Source organism: Lonchura striata, chromosome Z (assembly GCF_046129695.1).
Source record: "Lonchura striata isolate bLonStr1 chromosome Z, bLonStr1.mat, whole genome shotgun sequence".
Taxonomy (NCBI): Eukaryota; Metazoa; Chordata; class Aves; order Passeriformes; family Estrildidae; genus Lonchura; species Lonchura striata.
The window spans coordinates 36611665-36636986 of record NC_134642.1 but is presented as its reverse complement, the minus strand read 5'-3'; the positions used below and the strand labels follow the sequence as shown (position 1 = coordinate 36636986).

Sequence of the window (25322 nt, the reverse complement as noted above, 5' to 3'; positions counted from 1 at the left end):
CGTGGCTAGTTAACATTTCTCTTAAAGGCAAGTAAGAATGAAACAGGAGTTAAGAGCAACTAAGCACATAAGCGTAATATAAAGCACCTGCCTTACTGTCTTATTCTTGCAGATGAACTAGTAGACTAGAAGTCAATACCTGCTGACTTCTGATCACCATTATTTAAAAAAAAATAAAGTATTTAACTTCTATATAAAACCTTGAAGTCTAATTCAGTACTAGTTCAGTAATTTTGAAAGAATGATTATGTTCTCATTTCTTAAAAAAAGGTGGTGAGTGGAACAGATCTCACCTTAAAAACCCAGTCCAGTTTCAAGTAAACGAATCTGAACATAGCACACCCCAGATATCCTGAAAATAATACAAAACTTGGTGTCTATCCTGATCCTTGTCAGGAAACTCCACATTTGAAGTAAATTACATTACTTGTTTCCATGTGGCAAAAGCATTTTGTTTTCCCTAACTGAATAACTAAAACAGTAAGATTCACACTCTTTGAAGGAAACATGTGGGGTAATTGGCAACTACTGCTTAGACTATTTCAGATGTTTTCTTTTAAGTATAATAAGAAGCAGAAGAATAATAGATGTTCCATATATATTTTATCTGAAATACACTATTAAAAATGTTCAAAGGTCCTTTCCCTGTCCATAGTACAAATATTGCAGATAACAAGTAGCTCTTTAAAAATGGACCACAAAATGCAACAATTTATAAAGAAATCAAGTTCATATTCACTATAATTCCAAGACAGGATACAAATATCCTTAGCCTTTAACATATCAATCTTACTCACACTCCTGTCTCACAAAGGAGGAACTGAGACTATACCAACTCATCGTAGAAGAACAGAGTGCAAAAAGGAAATAAAATTATCTCACCAAGCTCCAGGCTTTCACTTTTAACCACTGGAATGAAAACCACAGAATTGTTCCAACCACAAAGCAGACAATACAGTACAACTTGCAACTTTTATTATATTCTCATGACTGCATTTATAGGTCAAACAAAAATAGAAAGAGCTTTTAAAATCAAATGCACTAAGTTATATAGAGTACATATTCCAGGGAGATGAATATAAGAACAAATGTTCAATATTAAATTGAGTAGTATGATTCCCTCATGCATGTTGATTCCGATTTAGAATCAAAATCGGGTTATGAACTACAGTCTCCATCTTCAAATATCATATTTAATTTTATTAAGTCGCTTTACACTCATAATTTCCTGCCTTTAACTGCATTGTCTTAAGTGCAATTTACGAAAATCATCCTTGCATTTCTGTAATTATTTTCCATTTTCAACACTGGGTTTAACAAAATCCCCAAATAATCTTTAAATATTCAATTATGGAATTATGCAATCTCTCAAAACTCTTTTAAAAAGAGTATTTGGTTCATCTTTTATTACAATATGCATATTTGTTAATTTAACACAGTTATGATGATTTTAATCTGATTTTATATCTGATTTTCAGTGATCCTGTTTTAAGATCTCTAGTTCAAATATTGACTTTTCACTCCAAATTGTGTATCTACAAACCTACTCCAGCTCTTTAATTTTAAGACAAATAGAGAATTAGGAAGCATTCACATTTTGAAGTTTCCAGATTTTCACAAAAACGAAACCAAGCTATGCATCAGACTTTTCTAGCAGAATAAAGGGCATTCTTGCAACACATTTTGGAATCCCAGTGAAAACAGCAGCATTCTGTCAATGGTTGATGTCTGACAGACACAAAGCAATAGTCCAAAGAGATCTCAGTGTGACATTCAGTTCCTTAGTGAATGAACCTCTTAGTGAACATTCCTACACATGTTCTGAACACGTAATCCAGAAAATTTAGCACTTACAGATTTGCTATTAATGCATTAGAAGATAAATTAATTTGTTACTGTGATTTTGTTCTCAGTACTCACCTTCCTGTTAAGTGAATCTTAGACAGTACTGAAGTGGTCAATCTCACAAGGAGTGCCTTTAACAGCCAAGATGCCTATTTCAAAGGTTAACATGCATGTTTGTCCTTCTCGCTTCAACTGGCTCCCCATACCTTCCCTTGAGTATTCACTCTTTCATTTAAGACTGGGTCAAAAATGTAAAATGGACTTCTGGCAATCTTACTCAATTCTTTGTAACAGATGTACATAATTTAAACCTTACTTTATTCCTTACATTCTCCTCTACTGTGCTATTTCTTGGCTGCTGCTGTTTGCAGGATCCATCCTCAGTCACAGGAAATCAGTTTTTCTTTTCAGGTGTGTTGCCCTATCTCTATCAGAAAGGTGTACAACACACTATATCCTTCTACCAGTTTGGGAAAGGCCCACAATGAAGCTTCAATGTCTCCTGCCTCACTGACTACAACACACATTTTCCCTTGCACTGACAAATGGAACACTGGTCCAACCACAACCACTCACCATCCTACAAAGAACACCTTTTCCCTAACTCCCTGACCACCTCCCATGAGTCATCTCAGTTTCTCCCCACAGGTTTCTCTTTTACCTAAAAAATGCTACTTGTTGCCTTCTGAAAATCTTTCACAGTTTCCTTCTTCAGCTTACACCCTCATGCTGCAGTAAGTTTTTAATTCTTGCCTTATCAGCTCACAGTGACAGCTTCCAATAGATCTGTTGTGTCTTCAGTGCCTACTGGTCACAGATCCACGATTTGGAAGAAGCACATCAAAAATCATCAACACAGACATAATCCAGAAATGGGCCCTTTACATCCTTTTTGCTATGGAAACTGTAGTGAAAGTTGCAGTTCCTATTCTATTAGCGTTCAAAACATTGCATATAATGTACAATGAAACAGTCCTCCCCCATCACCATACTCTATCAGTTTACATTCAGTATGGCATTTTACATTTTTTATTTCAATCCAACACAGCTGGAACTAAATCTTAAGCTCAAATTATGCAACTTAACCCATTAACTGGGAGATATTTCCATCTTCTAAGCAATAAAATATAACAAAAATTCAGCCAGCAGGACAGGTATGCAAACTTCAGCATAACTCTGCATTCACATATTTGCGTGTTTTTATTTCTTACCTTCCTTTCCCACAATATGTAGGCTTCAAGTACTGTTCTGTAATATTAAGCAATTTCATTAACATCCCAGCCAATGTCTGACTGAGTAAATACGAAACATTTTACCTGTACAATTACTTATTCTGTGACATTCTTTGAGTTCTTACCTTAGTAAAATTATTTAAGTGACCTAGTTTTCTCATATTTGACACACCCTGCAATTTGGCCACATTTTGGAGAATCTCTCTCATATTATCACAAGGGTCTGAAAAAGAAAAGAGGGTATTAGCAGATACAGTAAAAGAAAATAAAAAAGAAGAAAAATCTAAACATGCATTCAACATGAGGATTCATAAATACAATAGGTACTCTCCTGGTCTCAGTAAGGGATGCAGAGCACTTTTGCTCCAAGAAACATCAGTCTGATTTATGCTAAGGACCAAAAACCATGCATACCTGAGGTCTGTACAATAAATGCTAAAGGCCATGGAGAAGAGATACTCTTACTTTAAAGCAGATTTTAATCAGTATCTTAGATTTGCAGTTGACAAAGAAATCCATTTAGTGTCTGAAATGCTAATCCTTACATCTTGTAAGTGAACAATTTTACTGTTAATCCCCTTGTAATTTAAACAAAGCTGAAAAACAGAATTTAAAATATAGCATGTTACTGGCATCCCACTTTATTCTTTTTTTCTCCTCCAGACAAAGGGTTGGTAGGTTTTGGAAAGATGAGACCTCTTTTCTCCTCTCCATATTACTTGCTCTCCACAGTGATGCTTTAAATAGAGGGCTAGCCCTTTCCAGTGACATAGTAAGTTAACTACAAGGCAAACAAATGCCTTAAGAATGTACTCTTCTTTCTTCTTAAGGGCCCACCATCCCAACAAAAACAGATTAACAAAAAAATGCCACCCAGAAACCATTATTCACACACCAACTGATGACCCTGCATAGAAAACAGAATGAGTATCATGATGAGAAGAGATGCTTTTGTCCCACTTTTGGAATTAAGGCTGAAATTGAGGCACAGTGGAACAAGCTGCACAGAGTGAGGCTGGGCCTACAGAGCTGCACAACTGCACTGTTAAAAGACAACACAGTAAGTTCAGTATGTGGTGGTACTGCAGTAGGGCAGTTTTTAAAGGGACCTATTTAATGCAGGATTCTCATGGAGTTTTAGATTAGATACTGAGGGTAAGTATCAGCAGTTTGTGATAAATGAAAGGCTAACCTGAAGATGTAAACGACAGAAAGTTATACATTACCAAAAAGAAAATATAACTGCATTACATAAAATGAAGTTGTTAGAACAAGTCTGAACACCAGACATCTATAAGCAGCAAAGAGACAGCTTTTGTGTGTGATGTCCCACACTAACTTCAGTAGAGAAAAACTTGCCTCCTACTACAGAATGGAACAGCTACAGCTGAGTTTGTGGCACACATAGAGCCTTTTATGTTCCTGTTACTTGTAGAAGTGTGTTTACGTATTTTTCATTATGCAAAGGAAATCAAGCATTAGAGATGTAAAGAAAGCATAATCTTCACTACCCCTCTACAAACCATGCTTTCACATCACTTCCTGTACTTTAAAAACTTAAAGAAATTTAGAATGCAAACATAAGTAGCAATCTTACTAGGATAGGTGTTTGGAATGTGTTTGGACAGACACAACCTGTATTTGCACCACCACCAGGAATCAATACATGATTTAAAATTACAACACTTACAGGTAGGCACCCCAATTAAAGTGTACAAACCTGTTAACCCACTGTACTCAATGAAGATTTTGTCTATCAGCCAATGAAATCAAATGCCATCAGCTTGATTAGCTGCTAGATGCTTACTCAAGGGTAAGGTAAGCAATTATATTGACTATGGTGTTTATAATGAAACTTTAGCACATATATAGACATGCCACTGTCACATCATATAATTCTGGTAATTTTCAAACAAAGCATCAGTGAGATTGTGGGAAGACAAGGTAAGCCTTAAATGTGGGCATCACTGTCTATTAGCACCTGCTTGATGTGAAAGATTCTTTTCCACAAATCTACTCAGACGCAAAGTCAACCATCAGATACACAATGAAATACACAACTACCTTGCACTGCTGTGCAGTATGCACAGCAAACCAGATATCTAATAACTTTGAATTTAAATTGGAATACGTGCACGGACCTCTTCACATCCCCAGGAAAAAAAGAAAAAAATATTTTATATGATTACAGAAGTTAGAGACAATGAGAATCTTACTGGATCTATACCAGGTTTAGGATTCCTCTGCACAATTTGCTTTTCCAGGGCTTAACTCAGTTTAAGAGATTTGCAATAGCATAAGACATAAAATCATGGAATTGTTTGGACTGGAAAGGACCTTAGGATCACCTAGTTCCAACCTCTCACCATGGACAAGGAATCTTTCACTACTACACAGGTTGTTCAGAGCCCCACCTAACGGGGCCTTGGACATTTTCAGGGATAAGCCTCACTGAAAACAAGTAGTTTGGATTAGTTAACAGCACTACAAATAGCTTATATCATAAACTTACTTTCAAGAGAAATTAACAGGAGAGGAAGATGGCTTCCTCATAATCTGGTTTCTCTGAAAACAGTCTGGCTCATATCTATACTTTGGCTTGCCTTGAATAATGCGTGGGAATTTCCCTGGCTCACAACACTTTTGGATCTGTAGAAGTCCCCATTATGCCACAAGAAAAGATCCTAGGTGAGCAGTTTTAGAGCAGCATAACTTTCCAAAATGACTGAAAGTATGTTTTGACTTTTAAACTGCAGATGGCTACATATGCACAACAAAGCCCTACAAAAACTAAGCTCACCGTGCAGACAGGAAAGACCACAGGACTAGCCCAGAAAACCTCTTGTGCAATAGCAATGGACATTCTTGTTCGGCTATCTGATAAAGCTGGCATTAACTCAGAACTGCCCAAGTGGTCCTGTGGAAAAAGGCAGTCAGTTTGAATATGAAGAAACAAGGACACAACGATACTACAATTTCCCATATTAACAATTCTGTAGCAATGACAGATCTGTATAATAAGGATGCCTAAAAAAAATGTATACTAAAACCATTTTCCTCTATTTTTGCATGAAAAACTGCAGTTATGCCAACTTTTTCCTCACTTTGTCCTCTTTCAGTTGAGGAAAAATTCATTTTTAGAGACTAAAAAGTTTGAGGAAAGACACGTTTGTGGTACTTAGCAGGGCAGTCAGGTATTTCCCAGAAGCTTTATTAGCAGGTAAGTAATTTGAAGCAAACAAGGGACTCCAGAGCAAAAGCTACAAAACTGTGAGAAAACTCAGAACATGACAGACATTTCCACTACTGAACTGAAAATATAAATAGAGCAAGTTAGCTGTCGCACTCTTCAATCCTATCAAAACCAATACTGCTGCGGAAAGAAAAAAGACAGTAAATAAAGACCCTCTCAATAGTATATTACCTCAGAAGGAATTAAAATAACAGAAGCCATTTGGTCAAACACTGTCAGGTGAAGTCTTGTTTTAAACTTCAGAAGAACCTTCTCACAAAAGGTATCCTATACAAAAATTTAACAAAATAACTGTGACATACTGGCTTCAAGGTAAGACTGGCTATCTTTTCTTTCCTTCTTCTGAAAATGCATCATACATTACAAAGAAGTAGAAAATTTATATTACTTACTCAAATGTGACTTATTTTAGTAAAAGTAAAGCCATCAAGGAAGGTAGGCCGGCCTAAGAAAACTTCATTTCACAGATGTAAAAGAATTTGAACAAACCAATGTGACTTTGTAAGTGGCGATTCAGTTTTTTACTAGTCTGTCCCTCACATTGAAATGGACTTGGAAATAGACTAAATACATCCTGGATTCTCACAACTAAGCCATGTAGCTTTCCTGTAATCACAGATCAGATCCAGGACCGTCTGTCTTCCTGTCAAAAAATCTTAAAAAGGCACTACAAAATACCAGGTAATACAGAAATAGCAAAAAGCATAGTGCAAAATCACAGACTGATTTTACAAAGAAATACCACAGCCTTAAGATTCTAGTGTCATGGTTAACAGTTCATCTTGGTGTTGACAAATACTTTTTTGTTGTTGTTTGGTTTTCTGCTTGTTTTGGTTTGTTGGGGTGGGTTGTCTTTTTTTTTTTTTTTTTTTGTTTGTTTGTTTGTTTGTTTTGGGAGGAGGGTTGTGGGAGGAGAGAAAAGGACTGTTGTTGCTGTTTTAATAGATTCACAGAATATTCTAAATTGTAAGGGACCCACAAGAATCACTGACTCTAACTCTTTGGTAAATGGCTCATACAGAAATTGAACTCAAAACCCTGGTGTTATTAGCACCATGCTCTAGCTCACTGCACTCATCAGTGTTGTATGTGTTGTTTTACAGACCCTGCTTCATATCACTGCTGCAGAGATTTCTTAGCTCTTACTCTCTAGCTCCTCCTATTTTGTATCTAAAAAAAAATAATATTAAGTAGCTTATTATTTTAAGACCCCCTCAAAAGTCTGTTCTTTCCTGATTCACTTCATTTATTACTGATACGCTGACTTTTATTGGGAGGAATTTCTTCACTCACAGGGTTGTCAAGCACTGGCACAAGCTGCCCGGGGAAGTAGTTGAGTCACCACCCCTGGAGGTAATTAAAAGATGCACAGACATGGCACTTAGGAACACAGTATACTGATGAACTTGGCAATGTCAGGTTAGACTCATTCAACAAAAATGATTCTGTGATCTCCAGTTGGCCCACAGCAACAACCAAATATCTTCATATTCTTTCCCATGGTGCTTCCGAGGCTGGAGCTGTGCAAAATGACTAAACTGATCTTCCAGCTTTCTTCTAAGAAGATGTGCAACCCCTTACCTCACTCTCCTTCTCTCTCCTGTCCTGCTGTATAATACACCCTTCTTGTTTACACTACTTCAGCATCCATCTTAAAATTCACAATAAAATTATCCTGCCAAGAGTCTCAGTAGAATCCTTTTCTTGCATATCTGGCTGTGTTAGTTCTCTACCGAGTTACTGATTCAAACTGAATACTATATTCTTACAAAACTCACTCATAAGTAGCTGTGCCACTGAGCCATTCACAAGTAGCTTAGTGGAAGCAAGACATACCTGTTCCACGTGACACTCAGTAGAAAGAAGTCACCTTTTTTTTTCAACTGGACTTTACAACTGGAAAATTGTCCCAATTATTGTACACAAAGCCACTTTGCTCAAATGCCATCTAAAACCTTCTTGATACATATAAAAATTGCAAGTCAGCCCACTTGTGTCCTGCAGCAAGTGCTTACCTTGCTCATCAATATTCTCATTTTCTCTGTCTGCTTTTTGTTGAACAGCAAAAACTTTTAAGTAGCAGTAGTTGTTCTGTTTACTTCTGTTATATGAAACAGTTTCTCACCCAGAATTCTTTGCGCTAACACTAACTGTATAATCTATAGCACAGAGCAAAGTTGTCTTTTTTTATAAAAACTCTAGCCTCATGAACTCCGTCACTCTCTATGCCTAGAAGTAATTCACAGATGCTGTATATCAAAAAACTCCAAGGGTGTGTTGTTTGTTTTTAAACTCTCATGACCTTTTAAGGCTTGACTCATTTTTTCACCCCTTCAAGACTGTGACATTGTTTTCTCCCAGTGAGAACCATGACACATTCTGACAGATCCCATTCTCCAGAGAGAAAAATCACAACAGTAGTCCAGCTACACAAAACAGCTAGCGCTCCATCTAATGCAGGGATGAAATAGGACCAGGAATAGCTATATTAGCACAAGCAACGACTCCTTTTGCCTGACAGATTTAGCAGCATTGTTTGACCACATTGAGTAAGCTAGAAGCATGCCAATTTGCTGTTCTGTTATGCATATGTGAATGAAAAAGGTAAAAAAATGAATGGCAAGCTTTAGCACACAAATAATTCACTAACTCTGAAGTCAGGAGGAGTTAAACTGAGGAGTGTGTATTATATGCATCAATTGGTAGGTGCTGTAACAGCACACAGTACTGTAGAGTAGCCGATGTGTATATATATTCAATAACTCTCAAATGAGAGACTGACGTCACAAGAGCAGCTGATGTCACACCTACTAGAATCACAAGGCCAAAAAGTGAGATAAAAGATTAAATACTTTTAAATACTTCCTTTAAAGAAGGAAGTTGTACTTCATACAGTCAAGCATTGACATACATGAGAGGTTATCTTCCTCTTACTGAAAGAATCACAGTCATGATTAGCTAATGGACCATTCTGATGAACCTCCTATACACCCCTACATTTATTAGATATTTTTAAAGTGTAAATGCCATGCAACTGAATATTGTTAAACTGTTCTTAGCTTGTTAAAGTACATGCTGTCAAAATGAAGGAAGTTGAGTGAAATGCACCAACTTGAAATATGAATGCACTGTTCTCCAATTCCCCTGAAACAACGAGTTATCAGTTATTAAAAGCAGTGAAACATTAGAAATCAGTTACTTAGAGATGCCTATGTATAATTATATGATAAGTAATCAGCCTCCTAAAACACATTTTAATCAAGACCTTTAATAATGAAATGAGACATCAATAATAAGTAATATTCTATCATTATCAACTTGTTGCTAAAAAACCCCAAAACAGGACACTTATGCAATATTCTTGATATTAAAGTATTCTTAATTTACACTTAATTCAAAAGGTGCAAACTGCACTGTATATTCTCACTGCATATGCACTGCATATTCTCACAAAACCTGAAAGATGAGAAAGCTACATAAAAAAAGCAAACTCCGCAACACAGATCACTTCCGTATTACTTGTATTAGCACATCAACTCTACTTTGCTAGATGCTAAAAAACCAATGCATGAACACTTTACATTCAACGTGTGATTTTTGAAAACACAGCATTACATGCTTAGACTGCAGGGATGTCTCGATTTATAGTGTACAACCAAAAAAAAAGTCCATTTGTAGTATCAAGTTAATATAGTTATGTTGAAAAATGTACTAAATACTAAGCCAGATAGATATCCTCTATGAGTATAGTTAAAATTCTACTATCATACTTCAAGCCATAAGGTGGGAAATACTTTGTATTCTATGGCTTGCCAAATAAGACTTGAAAATTTTATATTAAAAACATTCACGCACATATCAAGTTTTAACAGTTGAGAGTAACCCCTCAAAAAGTACCTATGACTAAGAGTGATTTCAGCAAAATGCATCTAGAGAGTTATTTAGTTTGAGTCTCATAGCTTTCATGAGGTAACCATACAAAGAGTACTTTATTTTGAATATAGGTAAGTTCTCATAACTCATGCATGTAAAAACAGAAAGCAAATAAAAACTAAGAACTGTAACTATTTTCTCTCTTATTGCTTAAAACAAGCTATGAATATATGAAACTGGCTCACTAATATGGAAAAAAGTACACATCCTCTCTTTCATGGCAGTCAGCAAAGAAAGTCTCAAAATTTAATCATCTCCCTACATCACTTGGGTAAAAAGCTCATACAGAAAAACACCTATGAACTAGAAATCAGTGGAAAAGATAACACATTCAAGGTAGGATCCAGGAATCACTAGAACTTCGGATAAACAGGAAATAATTTATCAGGATTACTTTGGTACACATGCGCTTCTGAAAACAAAGTAAAATTTAAATGCCTACTGTCATTGTACAGATTTCTCTTCTGCAGATGTGCCTAGATCTTGCAAACTAAAGGGCTTTTTTTTTTAAATTTTAATATTCCTAAGTACATATAAAAGCGGCAGAAAATAAGCAGTTTGTCAGCTTGAAGACCAGCTCCAAAATGGACCACTTTCCAGAATGTGGTCTTATTATTTCTAACGAAGACATTGAGATTATACCTGTGCAAAAGCCATTCTTATATCCTCACCTAGGAATTATGTTAATTATTGCCAACATGTGATCTGTATGGCAGCTTTGTAAACAGCATTGCTTTACTGCTAAAACTTCTAATAAATGGGTTTCATAACTGAAATGTTAATAGCTTTCCCAGGACAGAAAGAGAAAACTGAAGGACCATTCTGAAGGATAACTATAATGCTGACTTGAAAATTAATTGCATACACTTTTTGATAAACAACCTATTCTTTAAATGCTTTACAGCAGTACAAAACCTAGTGTCCTGCATAAACTTCCACGAAGACCAGTTATAAAAATAATATTAAATAGTATTAGTTAAGACTATGTAAAGTACCAAGGCATATTAAAAAAACAACTCTTAAAAAAAAAACCTTGTCTATTCATAGAGACAAAATGTTTCATTTAGTCCTCCATTTAAATTTACAGTTATATCCAACTCCCAGGAAGACATATTGATGACAAGAATCATAGCAATAAGTCTTGATATATATCTTTGTGACCTACAAACTTATTCCCAGCTCCCCCGCCTCTTGCCCCTCAAAAAAATCCCTCCAGAATGTCATCTCTCTGCACTACAAGATACACAACTATAGCTATGGCATATTATCATGACTAAAACCAAACTAGAATAACAGTCTCTTGAAATTTTTACCATGACCACCTGATAATACACAAATTATTCTGGAATACAGTAAAATTCAGGAAGAACTTCCTTTAAAATTTCAAAAGCTCAGATGTTTAAAAGAAAAAAAAAGAAAAAGAAAAAATAAAGGAAAAAAAACTGTGAGGGTCAAAATGCTGGAAGCTGGGGAACATTCCATAAAAAAAAAAAAAGAAAAAGAAAAAATAAAGGTAAAAAAACTGTGAGGGTCAAAATGCTGGAACCGGGGAACATTCCATAACTGTGTGACTATGCATTTGCTTGCCCTCTTGTTCTGCTCTCTTCTCTGCAACAATTATCAACTACTGCCAAGGTTGGAGTGACCCAGTATAACTGTTCTTATGGTCAAGAGCCAGTAAAAGTCGTCTCCAGATTTACAAATTTACTTATGTCTGTACACAAATCAATTTAATACTTCCCAGAACATCAATGATGAATTCAAATGGTAAATATGAGTTTATTGTAATGGTTTAGAAAATTATCTTCAGTTCCTCCAATCCATTTTCTTCTTTTTTGCCACCATTCCTAGAAGCAGAAATATCAGGACGGTTGTAATTTTCAGTTGTTTTAACAAAACGCTGTGCCTTTTTGACATCTTGCAACTAGTATTTGGAGAGTGGACCAGGCAAATCTGCTTTCAAAACCACCCAAGAGAATTTTGATCACATATTTCTAAGAATATTATCAAACTGAAATATGATCTTACTCTGAGGCTATTTTCCCAATTAGCATTCTGATTCTTCTCTGCATCATTTCAGTATGTTCAAGAACCTGAAAGCATAAATGTTGCACGGCTCTTACCAATAAACTCAAAGCTGTCAGGAAGTAGCCACTGTCCCCAGAAACATCCTGCTACATAGGGCATCATGTAAGAAGTCATTCAGCATTAGCAGATGTAGGATCACCCAGTGTGCCGATAAAGACATGAAGGACAATTTGCATGACACGGAAACACTGAAGTAATAACATTAATACAGGGACACAACTAGAAACTACAAGTAATTCACAAACAGCACTGACTGAAGTAGGAAACATTTAAACTGCAGCAAATGTCATGTGCTAATTTCCCCACTCTAAAATGATATATAACCAGAAGATTTCAAAACAGTGCTGATTGATGGCATTTGTGGGCTTCATTTCCTCATACTAAGGAACAGGAATTCCTTTTGTCACACAGGTAATACTGTCACATTGCTGTGATCAGTCGAGACTTCTACTCTTTCTCCTAGAAAAGGACAGGAAGTGTCAATCATATTTGTAGATTTCACAAGATCTAAATACAATTCTCTGAAGACAGAAGACACCTAATCTATTGGTCAACCTCAACTTAGAAAAACCTATCCAGCTGAAGTAACAGGCTAAGCTAAAAATTGAGCTGCAAATGCCACATTTATAGAAACAGAAAGATTTTTTCTATTTAATTTTTTTGTACCTCATGAAAAAAACCCAGAAGTCTATCCGTGACACACACATATGGTTTGCATAAAGAAGGAGATGAACACATTCTAAATTCTCTAGATATGAGGTTGCTCAAACTGAATTCTGACTTCACTGATGCACAGGAGGTAACAAAGGAATAAGATTACTTACAGATTTAATAATTTGTTTTTAAATAAGTAATTTCTAGGCAACAGCTGTTCTTGATAGTCCTCCATTTTTTATGAAGTAATTATTTTTAAATAAATGTATTTATTTATAGTCTATGTACACTTTAAGCAGTAAACCAATCTCCTATGCAGCTAAAAAAACCCAAACAAAATCCGTGTTGTTCACCACACACCTTTATATGAATAGATTCATTAAATTATTCCTTGTTACTCTTACTGTGTATATTTCCATAAGTCAAAGCCATATTGTTTTGCTTTAAACACCTTAACTCTAAGTATAAATATTTCCTACCAATCATTCAATAGACTCAAATCAACAGAAGCAGTTAATTTCACAATGAACACATATGCAAATAGGGCACAGAGATGTACTTACTTCACTTCAGCCAAACAACTGCTAACTCACAGGAGACATTTCAAAGATGGCGAGTAACAGTCATCTTTACCATTCTGCTACCCTTTTTCTCTTGGACTTAAATGGTTACTGAAAGTATAACTTATAAACAGCATGAAATTATGATCTCTAACCATTTTTGCAACTGAAACAGAATTAAAAACTTCCATTTTGCATCTCAGACAATTAAAAACAATTCTACTAAACAAGCAAATAAATAAATAAATAAACTTAAAACTCTATTTCTGAAATGTTGCAGGAGCAATTAGATGAGTGACTTTTCAGATGTACCCAAACCCATAGTAGTAGATGACAGTTTAACTAAAATAAGCTTAGAAAAGTCTAGGGAAGAACAAAACCTGTAAATTTAGAAAAAAAATCTCCCCCTTTAAGAAAATGTTTACAAAGGCTAACACTCAGATTAATTTTTTAATGAACAACATTGATTTGAAGGCTATTGCTGTTGAGGTAGAATTTAGGTGAAGAGATTTTTTCATTATATTTATTTATGCAAACTTATGCAGGCCACTGGTGAAAGTTAGAAAGTTTTCAAGTGTGTGCTAGCAAAATTCAGTAACATAATTAAAAAATATAACTAAGTATTTTTTGTTTATTTTTTAGGACTGGGTTTTATGTTTGGTTTGGGTTTTTTTTTTTTACTCCATTTTCTCATTTATGCATCTTTACTAGTGTTCCTCCTTTACATCAGATGCAAAGATTTGATGAATACACTTTTTCTGAAGTCTTGCTTCCAAAATTTTCCATCACCACACTAGATGATAGGCAAATGAAAAAAAAATAAAATTTCTGCAACATAAACAAATATACTAACATTACAGACTCTTAAACTAGAACTGATACATTTTATTGTCACAGTTACAAGTGCTCCAGTTAAAAATTTGCCAAATACCAGGCAGGACTTCTGAAGCACTGTTATGTCACCTACTATTCTGTATCAGAACTATTCACAGCACTGATCAGTATGTGAATTCACCCACACTATTGTAAAAGCATCTGCCCGCCTGCAAGCAGGTAAAACACTTCCAAAGAAAAGCAAACTTCTTACTTTACCTGATCTTTTGTGTAGTTATCTAAGCCTCAAGACACACGTGCTTGTCTTTGTTGCAAGAAGGTAGTTAGTATTAAAAGTAGATGACTTGTGTTTTAAAAAAGAAACCTCAGAATGAGTTTTAGTATAAAAATCAAGAAAAACTTATCTGATTTTAGTACATTCCCCCAAGTCAGTTGTCATTTCAACATCAGCTCTTAAGCTGTCCTGTAAAGCTCTTGAGCATTGCTCCTTTCTGTAGTGTCAAGAGTTTGTATGGATATTAAAGAGTAGGAAAACCGCAATTTTAACTAGGGCTATTTCACTTCTTTCCACTTTAAAGTAAAGTAACTGTACCTGATGTTAAGTGTCACTTTTATGTTATTAGGGTAAAATTTCTGAGATTACTAGGTAACTGGTAAAGTACAGATGATGGTCATCAGCTTGGGCAAGCAATGCATTTCTTTATGGACAGGAGATGGCTGACAGAGCTTCCTTGTTGACTGTATTTATGATGAGGGGTGTGTTTTAGATTTAGACAGCATCTACTCTGGATAGACTCTAACAGAAAAAAAATGCTGAAACTAAACACTGCTCTAATCTCTAAGTGAGAGATGCTGGGAAGCAACAAAACACCCAGGAATAGCATTTATGACAAAGACTCAAATATACCAAGAAGGCAGCAGGAGATTTTGATACTTCAGCACTCAGGGAGGAAGTATGTTGAAAAAAGTTGTGAAAACACAGCATTGCTTAAACATCTACAAAGGTGTTTGGATCGGTATAGTGATGCTGATCCAAATCACAGAATAGTCTCTTGTAATAGAAAGTAGACCTTAGAACGGTCATTTTATTCTCTGACCACAACAGCAAGAACAAAGAACCCCCACACAAAAACAAATTTAGAGGTGCTATACTCAGAAACTTTAAAGACAGATGTAAGTGCAGATCTTCAAAGACATGGCAATACCCAATTCCTACAGAAATCTTAACAACAGATAAATAAGCCATAGGATTTTAAAGTGGTATTTTGCTAAAATTTTTCCATCATTAAAAATGTTCTTCTTGTTTCTAAGAAATGGAAAGTGGAAATATTTTAAGCACACACCATCTTACTAGTTCTGAGAAGTCTTAAGATTATAAAAGCAGTGCTTAGGAAGCAAAGCCAAAGATATAAAACTGTTATTAATCTAACTGGGACAATGCACTATACAATCCCAAAACAACAGTCAACTAAAGCACATGTGCAAGCACAAGTGCAGACAGGACAGTTAAGTGACTTAATTCTGAAGTGCATGTATTCAGCACTTTAACTCTCTTACTTTTAAAACCTATCAAAAGCTTATACATTGCCGAAAAAGTTAGCAGGCCACCGTCATTGATCGCTTTCCCCTTGCTCCTCCTATATAATAAAAAACTTCTACATACAAAAATAATGCAGCATAACATTTCTCAGTCAGCAAAGCTAAGAGGTCACTCCAACAGCTTTTGCCCCATTGTTGCATACTTCGTGCTTTAGGAGACTGAATTAAAAATGTTACTAATTACCTTCTTATGACTGTTACAGTTTCTGTTACAGATTCAGAAACAAGGGAGCAAAAAAACACCTATTGCTCTGTGTGACTGGATCAAGCACATCCTGGTATAGCTACCCATGAAAATACTGCAAAGTGAGGGTGAAAGAGATCCATTTATTTCTCCACGTTTTCAAGCCAGGCTACATTTCACAAGTACAGGAAGAACCACCTAAAGGCCTTCTGTAACAGACTTGTCATTAGCAATCAAGAACTGCCTCTGAGCCATCAAAAAGTATGCACCAGCCGCCATCTCTGCAGCGGTTTCCCCACTGCCATGCAGCAAGCAATACAAAAGGGTTATTTTTTGCTTCCCCACTACTTGAGCTTTCGGTATCAGATGTGTGCTCTGTTCCTCTCTGCTTCTTCCACACTGATGAAGGAAGCTGGAAACAGTATGGTCATCAAATCTCAAGCTGATTTTGGAAACAAAATTCATCCAGCCTTCTTTAACTATCCCACAAATAACCCTTAAAAATGCCTGACATTTCTGTGGGCTGTAAACTGCAAATAGCATCCCGAGATGTTTGCCCTGCATGCAATGCATTATGATATACCATGTGAGAACATGGACTCAAATACTACATGGTTTAAAATTATGGAAGCACAGTAAGAAAAGTAACATCACTTAGACCACGTGAAGTTAAATGCAACTCCTTTATGTTTTATTGTTACCTACATGACAGGAAAAAAAGGCAAAAAAGGAAAGAGCATTTTCTCAGATAACACTAGTCAATTTTGTAATATCAGTCTCAGGGAAAAGGAAAAAAACCCTAGTTTTCTCAGCTCTGTGTTCTCTGCTGTGTTCATGTATGTCCTGTGTTAGAAGACTCAACATCTACAAAACCTCTACAAAATAAAATCGGCTGTACAAGAAAAGTTGATAAACCAAAGTACAATCTTGTAATGCATAATCTTGTTTTTGAATAATAAATGAAATTATTAATGCTTGAGATAGACATGTTTCAGTTGTTTAAAGAGTACACTATCAGCAAGTGAAGACTGCTACCCTCAAAAAAGGAAGAAATGAACACATAATCACACCAACAGCACCCTACTTAACTTCAGTATGCAGTTGGCACCCCTGCACCGGTAAGCAAACAAGCTCTGAAAAATTCCTAATAGGAGTGCAACCTCTGAGCTACAGGATTCCAAGAAAATAGGGATCCCTTGAAGGAAGATGAGCCTGACAACAGATATAAACCATGAGACTGCTCTCAACTAGCCAAGTTCCAAACTACTTAGGCCTTCAAGACGCAAGGACAATAGCCAAAATTCCAACAAAGGAAGAGGTGTTGGTCATCCAGCAGTATAAGGTGATTCAGTTACAGAAGTGAGCAAAGAATCACAGAATGGTTTGGGTTGAGAAGGACCTTTCAAGGTCATGTAGTCCAACCTCCCTGCAAAAACTTAAGAGCACATGAAGAGCTGCGGGAGGTATATATGTGATTCAACCTCGAATGCCTGTAAAACAATCAGAAACAAAAGGTTCCCAATATTTGTATTATGCTTATATACACAGCCATGGCCAAAGTCAGTGGAAAAACCCCTACCAAATGCACTAATCTGGTTGATACCACCAATTGTCATTTCTGGCCTTAGGAAGTTATGAGCTTGATTTCAGTAGTCTAATTAAACCAATCTCTCTCATCCCACTGCTAATTCCTTCCAGATGACTGCAGTGGGAGTTCTACTGGTGGTTGAGTCTGTCCTCCTTTTCCTTTTCTTTTCTATTCTGAACAGGTAATATAACGCAAGGCCAAAACATGAGTGCTCTAAATCGCAATTATTAATTGCAATTTTGTAATCAACAGAATACATGATATACAATTTAACTAGACAAAAGCAATGAGTCTACTCTGTATCTGCACTGTTTTTTCTTACTAGACCAACATTACACACACAAATGTTTATCCTGGGATAATTTTTCCAGAGTTGATCAGCCCTTCAGCGAAGTGGTTTTCTTAAAAAAGGTTTATCTGCAGTCCCTTAGAAGATGGGCACGGCTTAGTGGCTCAGAAGCAAAATAAATACAAAAAAATTCAAAACCAAATGAACAAACGCATGCCAAAAATCCAAACAAAAACCAAAAAACCCACCCCCAAACAAACAAAAGAACACACAAAGAACCCCAAAAGAACCAACCCCACCCCCCATAAAAGTAAAAAACCAATCCAGAAAAAGCAAACCACACACCTACTTTACATTATCACCTTTAACCAGATTAATAATTGTAAAGAAAAAGCTCACACATACCTACACACAAAATGAAGCATTCACCACCATGCAACATGGCTTTCATAAGCATAATGTATCATTTTTAAAAAGGCAAAGCACCAAAAAGCTCCAAAAAGTAAACCTAGTATAGCAGTCATGTTAAAACTTTGTAAAAAGCTTGGTGTCTTCTGGGAAAACATGAGCAACCATGTAACTACAGGACCAGAGAAAAGAGCAAACCAAACTATACAGAGAAATGCAGATCACTCTGCAAGCAGCAAGGCACTCTTCAAGCCTTACTGCTCAAAAAGCCAGGAAGAAGCAGAACTCAGGGCAGCACAGACTGGAGTGCTCTCCCCACATCTATTATTTGTTTTGAAATTCTTCATAACAGCACTGGCCTCTTGCATGGAAAGTGTAGTCACAGGTATGGACGAGTCAAGGTCTAACCTCTGGGATAAGTCATGCCATTACTAACAGGAACCTATCCAAAATAAGGCAGTACCAATATAATTTCTTGTGTTTGTAACAAAGAGGCCCCTGTAACTAGAAGCATATGGCTGAGGCTCTGTTTATGGCAATTCTCTGCTTTCCCAAATCAGATATTTCACTTTAATCAACACAAAGTTCAGTTGTACCAGGAAACAAAAAACATTAGAACATTCTTTTAAGCTAATGCAAACGTGAGCCCTGTGGAAAACTATGTGATCTGCACAACACAGTGAATCAAAACATTGTGCTATTAGTACCAAATTAGGGTAACAAAATATTTAAAATAATTGCTTACATAACTATTGTAACAGCTGGAAAAACAAATACTCGTTGTGTTCACCATGGAAATCAAGTTATCCTCTAGCTTAATGTCTTGCTGAGACTTTTAAGCTTCTTATTTTTGTTTCCTCTTTAAAATGCAATTAATATCTACACAGATATAGAGTGCTATACGGTTACTGATCAGTCAGCTGTAGTCTTTCTAACAGAAAATCGAAAACCACTGGGTTTTTAACATCTAAATTTAAAGTAGCTTCTCATGTGATTTCCCCAATGATTTATTCTTTTTGGTAATAGAAGATACATTGCCACAGTGCAAAATACCTTTTTTAATAAAAAAATAAAATGAAAGCACATATTAAAAATGAAGTTTGCATCTTACTCAAGAGCCTCTTTTACAATATTATACACGTGTAATAGTTGTGCTGCTACTACTACAGGTCTCTTGGAATCAGCAGGCAGCTGAAAACACCGCATGGCAAAAATCAATATCACAATGATGGTCACCTATCAAATACTGATTAGAAGATTTCAAACAGACCACATCTCGAAAGTACCACTCCAGCATTTAAATTTCATGTATTGTTCTTTCACCTCAAAATATTTCAGTATGCTACAGAACATTAAAAAAAATTACAAGACCCATTCATTAAAATACTAATTCTGCAGATTTCATAAACGGGCAACATTGCTTACAGTAACAACTTTGTCATGTGCTTAAACTGTTAAGGCCTTCATTTCCACATTTTGCTGATGAAAGCTTCACATGCTTTAATTTTTAAGGACAGCAGTTCTCTAAAGTGATCATGTCCACTGGGAGATAGAATAAGAGTCTGTTTCTTTAAACTGAGGAAACCCCAGCAGTTTGCCAGGTTATTAAAACTCACTTGTAAATATGGTATGTATACACAGAGATAACTTGCAGCCCACGACAAAATTGGTTAATAAAATAACTCTAAACACAGCTTACTTTGTGGGAAAAGAGAATTAAATAACGTATAATGCAGTATCAACAATTCTAAAATGAAAACAGTACTTCTTCTGCTGGTATTTTTACTTCCTTTCCATTTCATAGGCCACTTTTATCTCATTGATTCTGTCATTTCCCTACCGACTTCCCCATAAAATAGATCTATTCAGCATAATAGTCATCCTGGATCTCCTGAAGCAGAACAGTTACACACCAGTATCAACTTCATTCCCTCCCCAGACAAGTATCCTCTACCCACGAAATATCGCCACTTATAGAGCAGTAACATTCAAGTCTGCTTTCTGAATTATACCAGTCTCTTTGAGAGGGTCTAAGTCTTACCTCAGTACTCAGCTAGGCAAGATCACGTTTTGTATCCTATACGTGTGGGTAGGGAACGAGTACCTGTTATGTCTGAGACAAAACTTCTCAGCGTGTAGCAGATATCAGCGCTGTTTCCTTCCTCTTATCATTCCCCCTCCCCGCCCCCCCCCCGCCACAACAGACCGTCTGAGAGCAGTGGAGGATGTTTGAAGCAATTTAACAAGCAAACGGGAGATGAGTGGCCGCTGGTCTTGGAGCAAGAGGCTCACGGCAAATGGGGTGGCCAGCCGGCCTAGGGCACGCAGAGATACACGAAAAAGGAATGGAGTAAGGAGTAGAGGAACAGACGCCGCTGCCGAGCTGCTGCTCGGAGACGCAGGGCACGGTCGGCCGGAAGGCTGGCCGCCGTGAACAACCCTGTCTGCGAGCAACAGGGGCTTCAAGGGCAGCCCCAGCGGCGGCCGAGCAGCCTCGGCACGCACGGCGGAGAGCAGGGAGCCCCGCGGCTCCGGAGCTGCCCGGGCACGGCCCCGCCACGGTGCCCGGGGAGCGGCTCCCACCCGCGGGCGGCTGCGCTCAGCCCCCGGCGGCGGCCCCGGCCCCGCGCCCGCCCCGCGGCACCACCAGGCCGCTCCGCTGCGCCGCGCCCCCAGCCCGCCTCGGGCGGGCCCCCGCCTCGGCCGTACCTCGGCTGAGATCGAGGGACACGTTCTCCTCGCCGCTGTCGTTCCGACCTGCGGGGACGGGGGGAGAGAGGCGCGTTAGACGGGGGGGGAGGAAGAAGCCGGGGATAAGGAAGAAAAAGGGAGGAGAGGAGCGGGGGCGCCGGGAGACGCCGGCGGGCACCGTGGCGGTGCGGGCGGCGGTGGGGCGGCCCGCGGGACGCTCCTCACCTCGGATGCGGAGGTGCCTGAGCGAGCGGGCGCGGAGCGTCGCCGCCATGTTTGCGGCCCGCAGCCACAACACCGGAAACCTCGCCCGCTCTCGCGAGGCGAGGCGCGCGGCGCCGCCGACGCGGAGGGCGCCCCCGCCCGGCACCGCCCCCCTCACTGCGGGGCGGGGCGGGCTCGGCAGCGGCCTGGCGGCGGAAATCGCTCCTTTTCCTCCTGTGTGTTTGTTTTGTTTTGTTTTGTTTTTGCTGTGTTTTTGTTTGATTCTTTCTTTCTCTCCTCCTCTCTTCCTCTCGCTTTCTTCCTCTCTCTCTCTTCCTTTCCTTCCTTTCCTTTCCCCTCCCGGTTTCTGGGCCTTGTGATGAGGTGGTAATTCACGTGGGTGCGGACCGTCGGCTTTGTACGCCGGATGTTTTCTGCTTTTTTAAAGCGCGAATTAATTAAAAACAGGAAAAAAGAAATAGCTTTTCGTCACTTGTTTGGTTTGTACGTAGCGGGTCTCTCTTTAGTCTCGAGTGCTGATCTACTTCGTAATGCTTATACATTTGTGAAACTTAGTTAATAAAATATATGCAATTTAAAAACAAAACAAAACAAAAAAACAACAAAAAAAAAAAAAAAAAACAAAAAACAAAAAACAAGAACAAACCAGAACCCCAATGTGATAAGAAGTCCCACTGCCAGAAACCGTTCACTGATGTACTGGCTCATCTTTAGGGAGAAATTTAAATTTGCTGATAGCACCCCACACCACACACTGATGTTACAGACACCTGTGGATGAGGCAGATCCTTTAACTCTGACATCCCAAATTCTCTAAATCAAATCCAGCAAATAATTATAAAGTTGAAATGTGGATGTAGCTAGCCATATAAAAATACCTTTACAGGCTTAGGTAACTGCTTTCCTGTTTTCTAGTAAATAATTTTCCAGTCTGAATTTTCCCTCTCAAGGTCTTTTAATTCAGATCCAGCATTACTTATAAAAATCTGGGGATTTTATGTATTCATGAACATTAAGTTTCCTCTCATTTTTTTTACATTTACTGGTTCACTTCTAAAACATTAATACTGATTTAGGAGAGTAAAATAATTATTTGGTAAGACAGAGTGTAAAAACTTTTTGGCATATCCGTTAATGCCAGACATAGAAAAATCTTATTCTATAGCTATATCAAGTATACTTAATTTAAAATATGATCTTCAAAAAACTTCTGCATTGTGATTTTTAAATATGTTAAATATGAAGCTAATGTTTTGGAGGAGCCAAAGATTCTGAAAATTAAAAGCTCTACACAATAAAAGCTCATCTGTTGATAACACAGGAACAGGTTGAACTTCCTTGATCAGGTTCATTAATATGTCTCAGGGCTGTCTTTAGGATCTCATGTCCATGGATCCCTTGACCTCCTGAAAATGCCAAATTAACTGCTGGTGGTAGTAATGCTGCATCCTATTTTCTACAAATTCTGCTGTTGTGTAATTATTTTCACATGACTTTGTGTCCCCACTAAATATTGGTCCAATCTGGACTGGATTTGAACTTGTTATCTATATCTAAATTGCTTTGGACACTTATGCTAAATGTTACGGCCATTCAGCACCTGCTTCTTCCTTAAGAGATAAAAAGTGTAGAAGACATGAGGTACTTCAAGAGAACCTAAACATTGTATTTCAACAAGGGAGAATAAGAAAGGGGTAGTTTGTAAATCCCAGAGTATTCTTTTGCAGATGTTTTCCTGCAGACACTCTTTAATAATCAAAATGTTACATTCATTGTGGGGGGCTTGAGTTTCCTGTGTCTTTTTCACACTAATTATATTTGGATTTTGCAGGCAAAATTTAGGTTGTCTCTGATAATGACACATAAAAGAATGTCATAATGTCACTTATAAGTGCTCTGTTAAAAGAAGTTTGAGGTATAATTAGTATTTGCCACAATTGCAAAAAAAAAAAAAAAAAAAAGAAAAGAAAAATAACACTTAGATTTTAAATTTTTCATTATGGAGAAATGGAAAAGAGTAAGAATGCATTAACCCTAACTACCACTTAGATCCCCACAAAACAAACAAACAAACAAAGGAAAAAACAACAAAAAACCTCCAACAGCCTCACACATAAGGCTGCAAGGAAAGTCAGGGCCTTAAAATGTTGTGGCATAAGGAGTTCCCACCCTAGTTTGGATGTGTTTTAGGAGCTTTTCCTATGTTCTTGTCTTCACTCAAATGTGGGGAAAGAATCACAAAAGTTTATTTAAAACATTTTAAAGTTCCTAGCCTGTCAAATTTTCTACGCACTTTCATCAGCAATTATTGCTCCTGAGTGTGCAGAAGGGGAGAAATATGGAGGTGAAAAAAAAAATCTCTTTCTCCCTTTTGGAGGGGAAAATTAATACTAAAGAGAAAATTAGTTTCTTCACCTGGATTTTGTGTCACGGATTACAGCTGATCCAGTGTATGGCAGCCTCTTCTATTTATTTTTTTGTCATTCAATCTCTAAAACAAAATACATCAAATCACTATAAATCTAGTCAAAGAATAGATATATTAGTGGCTAAATGGGGAATCAGAATGCTTCAATTTAATTCTTCATGTATCATTTTTATGTGAAAGTATGGAGTTTAGTTCTCTATGTAGTTTAGTAAATCTCCAAAATGAGACACAAGGACAGACTGTGAAAGCAGAATTTCCTGTGAGCTGCTGGTGTATTTCCTTTCCCAACTGCAAAGTGTGACATATGAGACTATAACAATCCTCTACTGTCACCTGGAGGTGTGCAGAGGCAGGTTGGTCTTGAAACCAGGGTAAAATGTTCCTACATGTTTAAGGACTGGAAAGGGGCTTCTAAAACCTGAGTCACATTTCTGGGCTTGCATGCAAAGGGCTCAAAAAGAAACTGCTTTTTCCTTTCCTTTTCCAGTCACAAAATTGTTGCTTTTGCCCTCTCATGTGTGGGGCAGCGTTTTTACAGACTGAACAGTGATATGCCATATACTGTAGAAGATACTACTACGTGAGCTATAGATCTTCAAGAATTAAAATCCAAAATAAAGATCAAAAAGGAAAGCTTTTCACTTGTTTGGGGTCAAATGAGAAAGCTAATGGCAGAGCCTTAACTGTCTTGAATCATTTAAACTCCATGGAAATGAATATGGGTGTGCAATGTACACCAGCTGCAGGCTGTCCATTGTATAAATGGAAGAAATAGAAGAAAAAACATAAACTTGAATCAAACTATGCACACAAGAAGATAACTTACTGAATTCAACTGAGCTAGTCTGATTTGTAGCTGAAGAGTATTTTATCATACGGAAATGTACTTGCAGTACTCTTCCTTAATTTGCAATATCATCAAATTGGCTATAAATGAATGATAAATACTGAATGACATGTGGACAAACAGGAAGATAAGAAAATCTAGTGAATGGGATCAATCTTTCTTTGATATTTCTGTACTGTTAGCAAGAGTTTTTGTAATCTCTCTATTTGTTTAGTCTTATTCTTGACATGAAGCCCATCAAACTGCATAGAACATGATAAAACTCTGTTCTCAGCAGCTAATACTGTCAATAGAGGTATGAAAAGGAGAATATAAAGAAACCATTGTGGGATCCCCAGGCTTGCTCTGGGGTCCCATGTGGTGGTGAAATTTCTCCTCCAACCCGTGCTTCCAAAGAAAAACTCCACAGGCTCTTGTTATTCGGTCTCAAGGCAGTTTATTGTTAGTTATCTAAAAGATTGTCTTTGCGGACTGTGGCTGTTTGGTCAGCGGCCCGGGCTGAGGCACACACACTCCTGACACCCTCACTGTCTGCTGTCTTCTTCTTCTCTCTCCCCGCCCAGGGATGCTGCTATTTTTATATGCTATATTATGTTTTATATGTTTACAGTTTTTCCCCAATACCTACTACCTATGCTACAAGGTGTTTTTCTACTCTAAACCA

At 37.5% G+C, this 25322-nt stretch overlaps 1 protein-coding gene across 1 annotated transcript in view; it reads right to left on the bottom strand.

Annotated features, from left to right (window-relative positions):
• RICTOR (RPTOR independent companion of MTOR complex 2) overlaps positions 1-21463 on the bottom strand; it is a 74783-nt gene extending 53320 nt beyond the window's left edge. Inside the window, exons 1-3 of the mRNA XM_021551552.2 lie at positions 21384-21463; positions 21177-21224; positions 3203-3300 (exon numbers count right to left, since the gene is read on the bottom strand). Coding sequence (XP_021407227.1) covers positions 3203-3300; positions 21177-21224; positions 21384-21432 — 195 coding nt within the window. The 5' untranslated portion in view covers positions 21433-21463. The remainder of the gene's footprint in view (positions 1-3202; positions 3301-21176; positions 21225-21383) is intronic.
• Positions 21464-25322: the final 3859 nt, after the last annotated feature.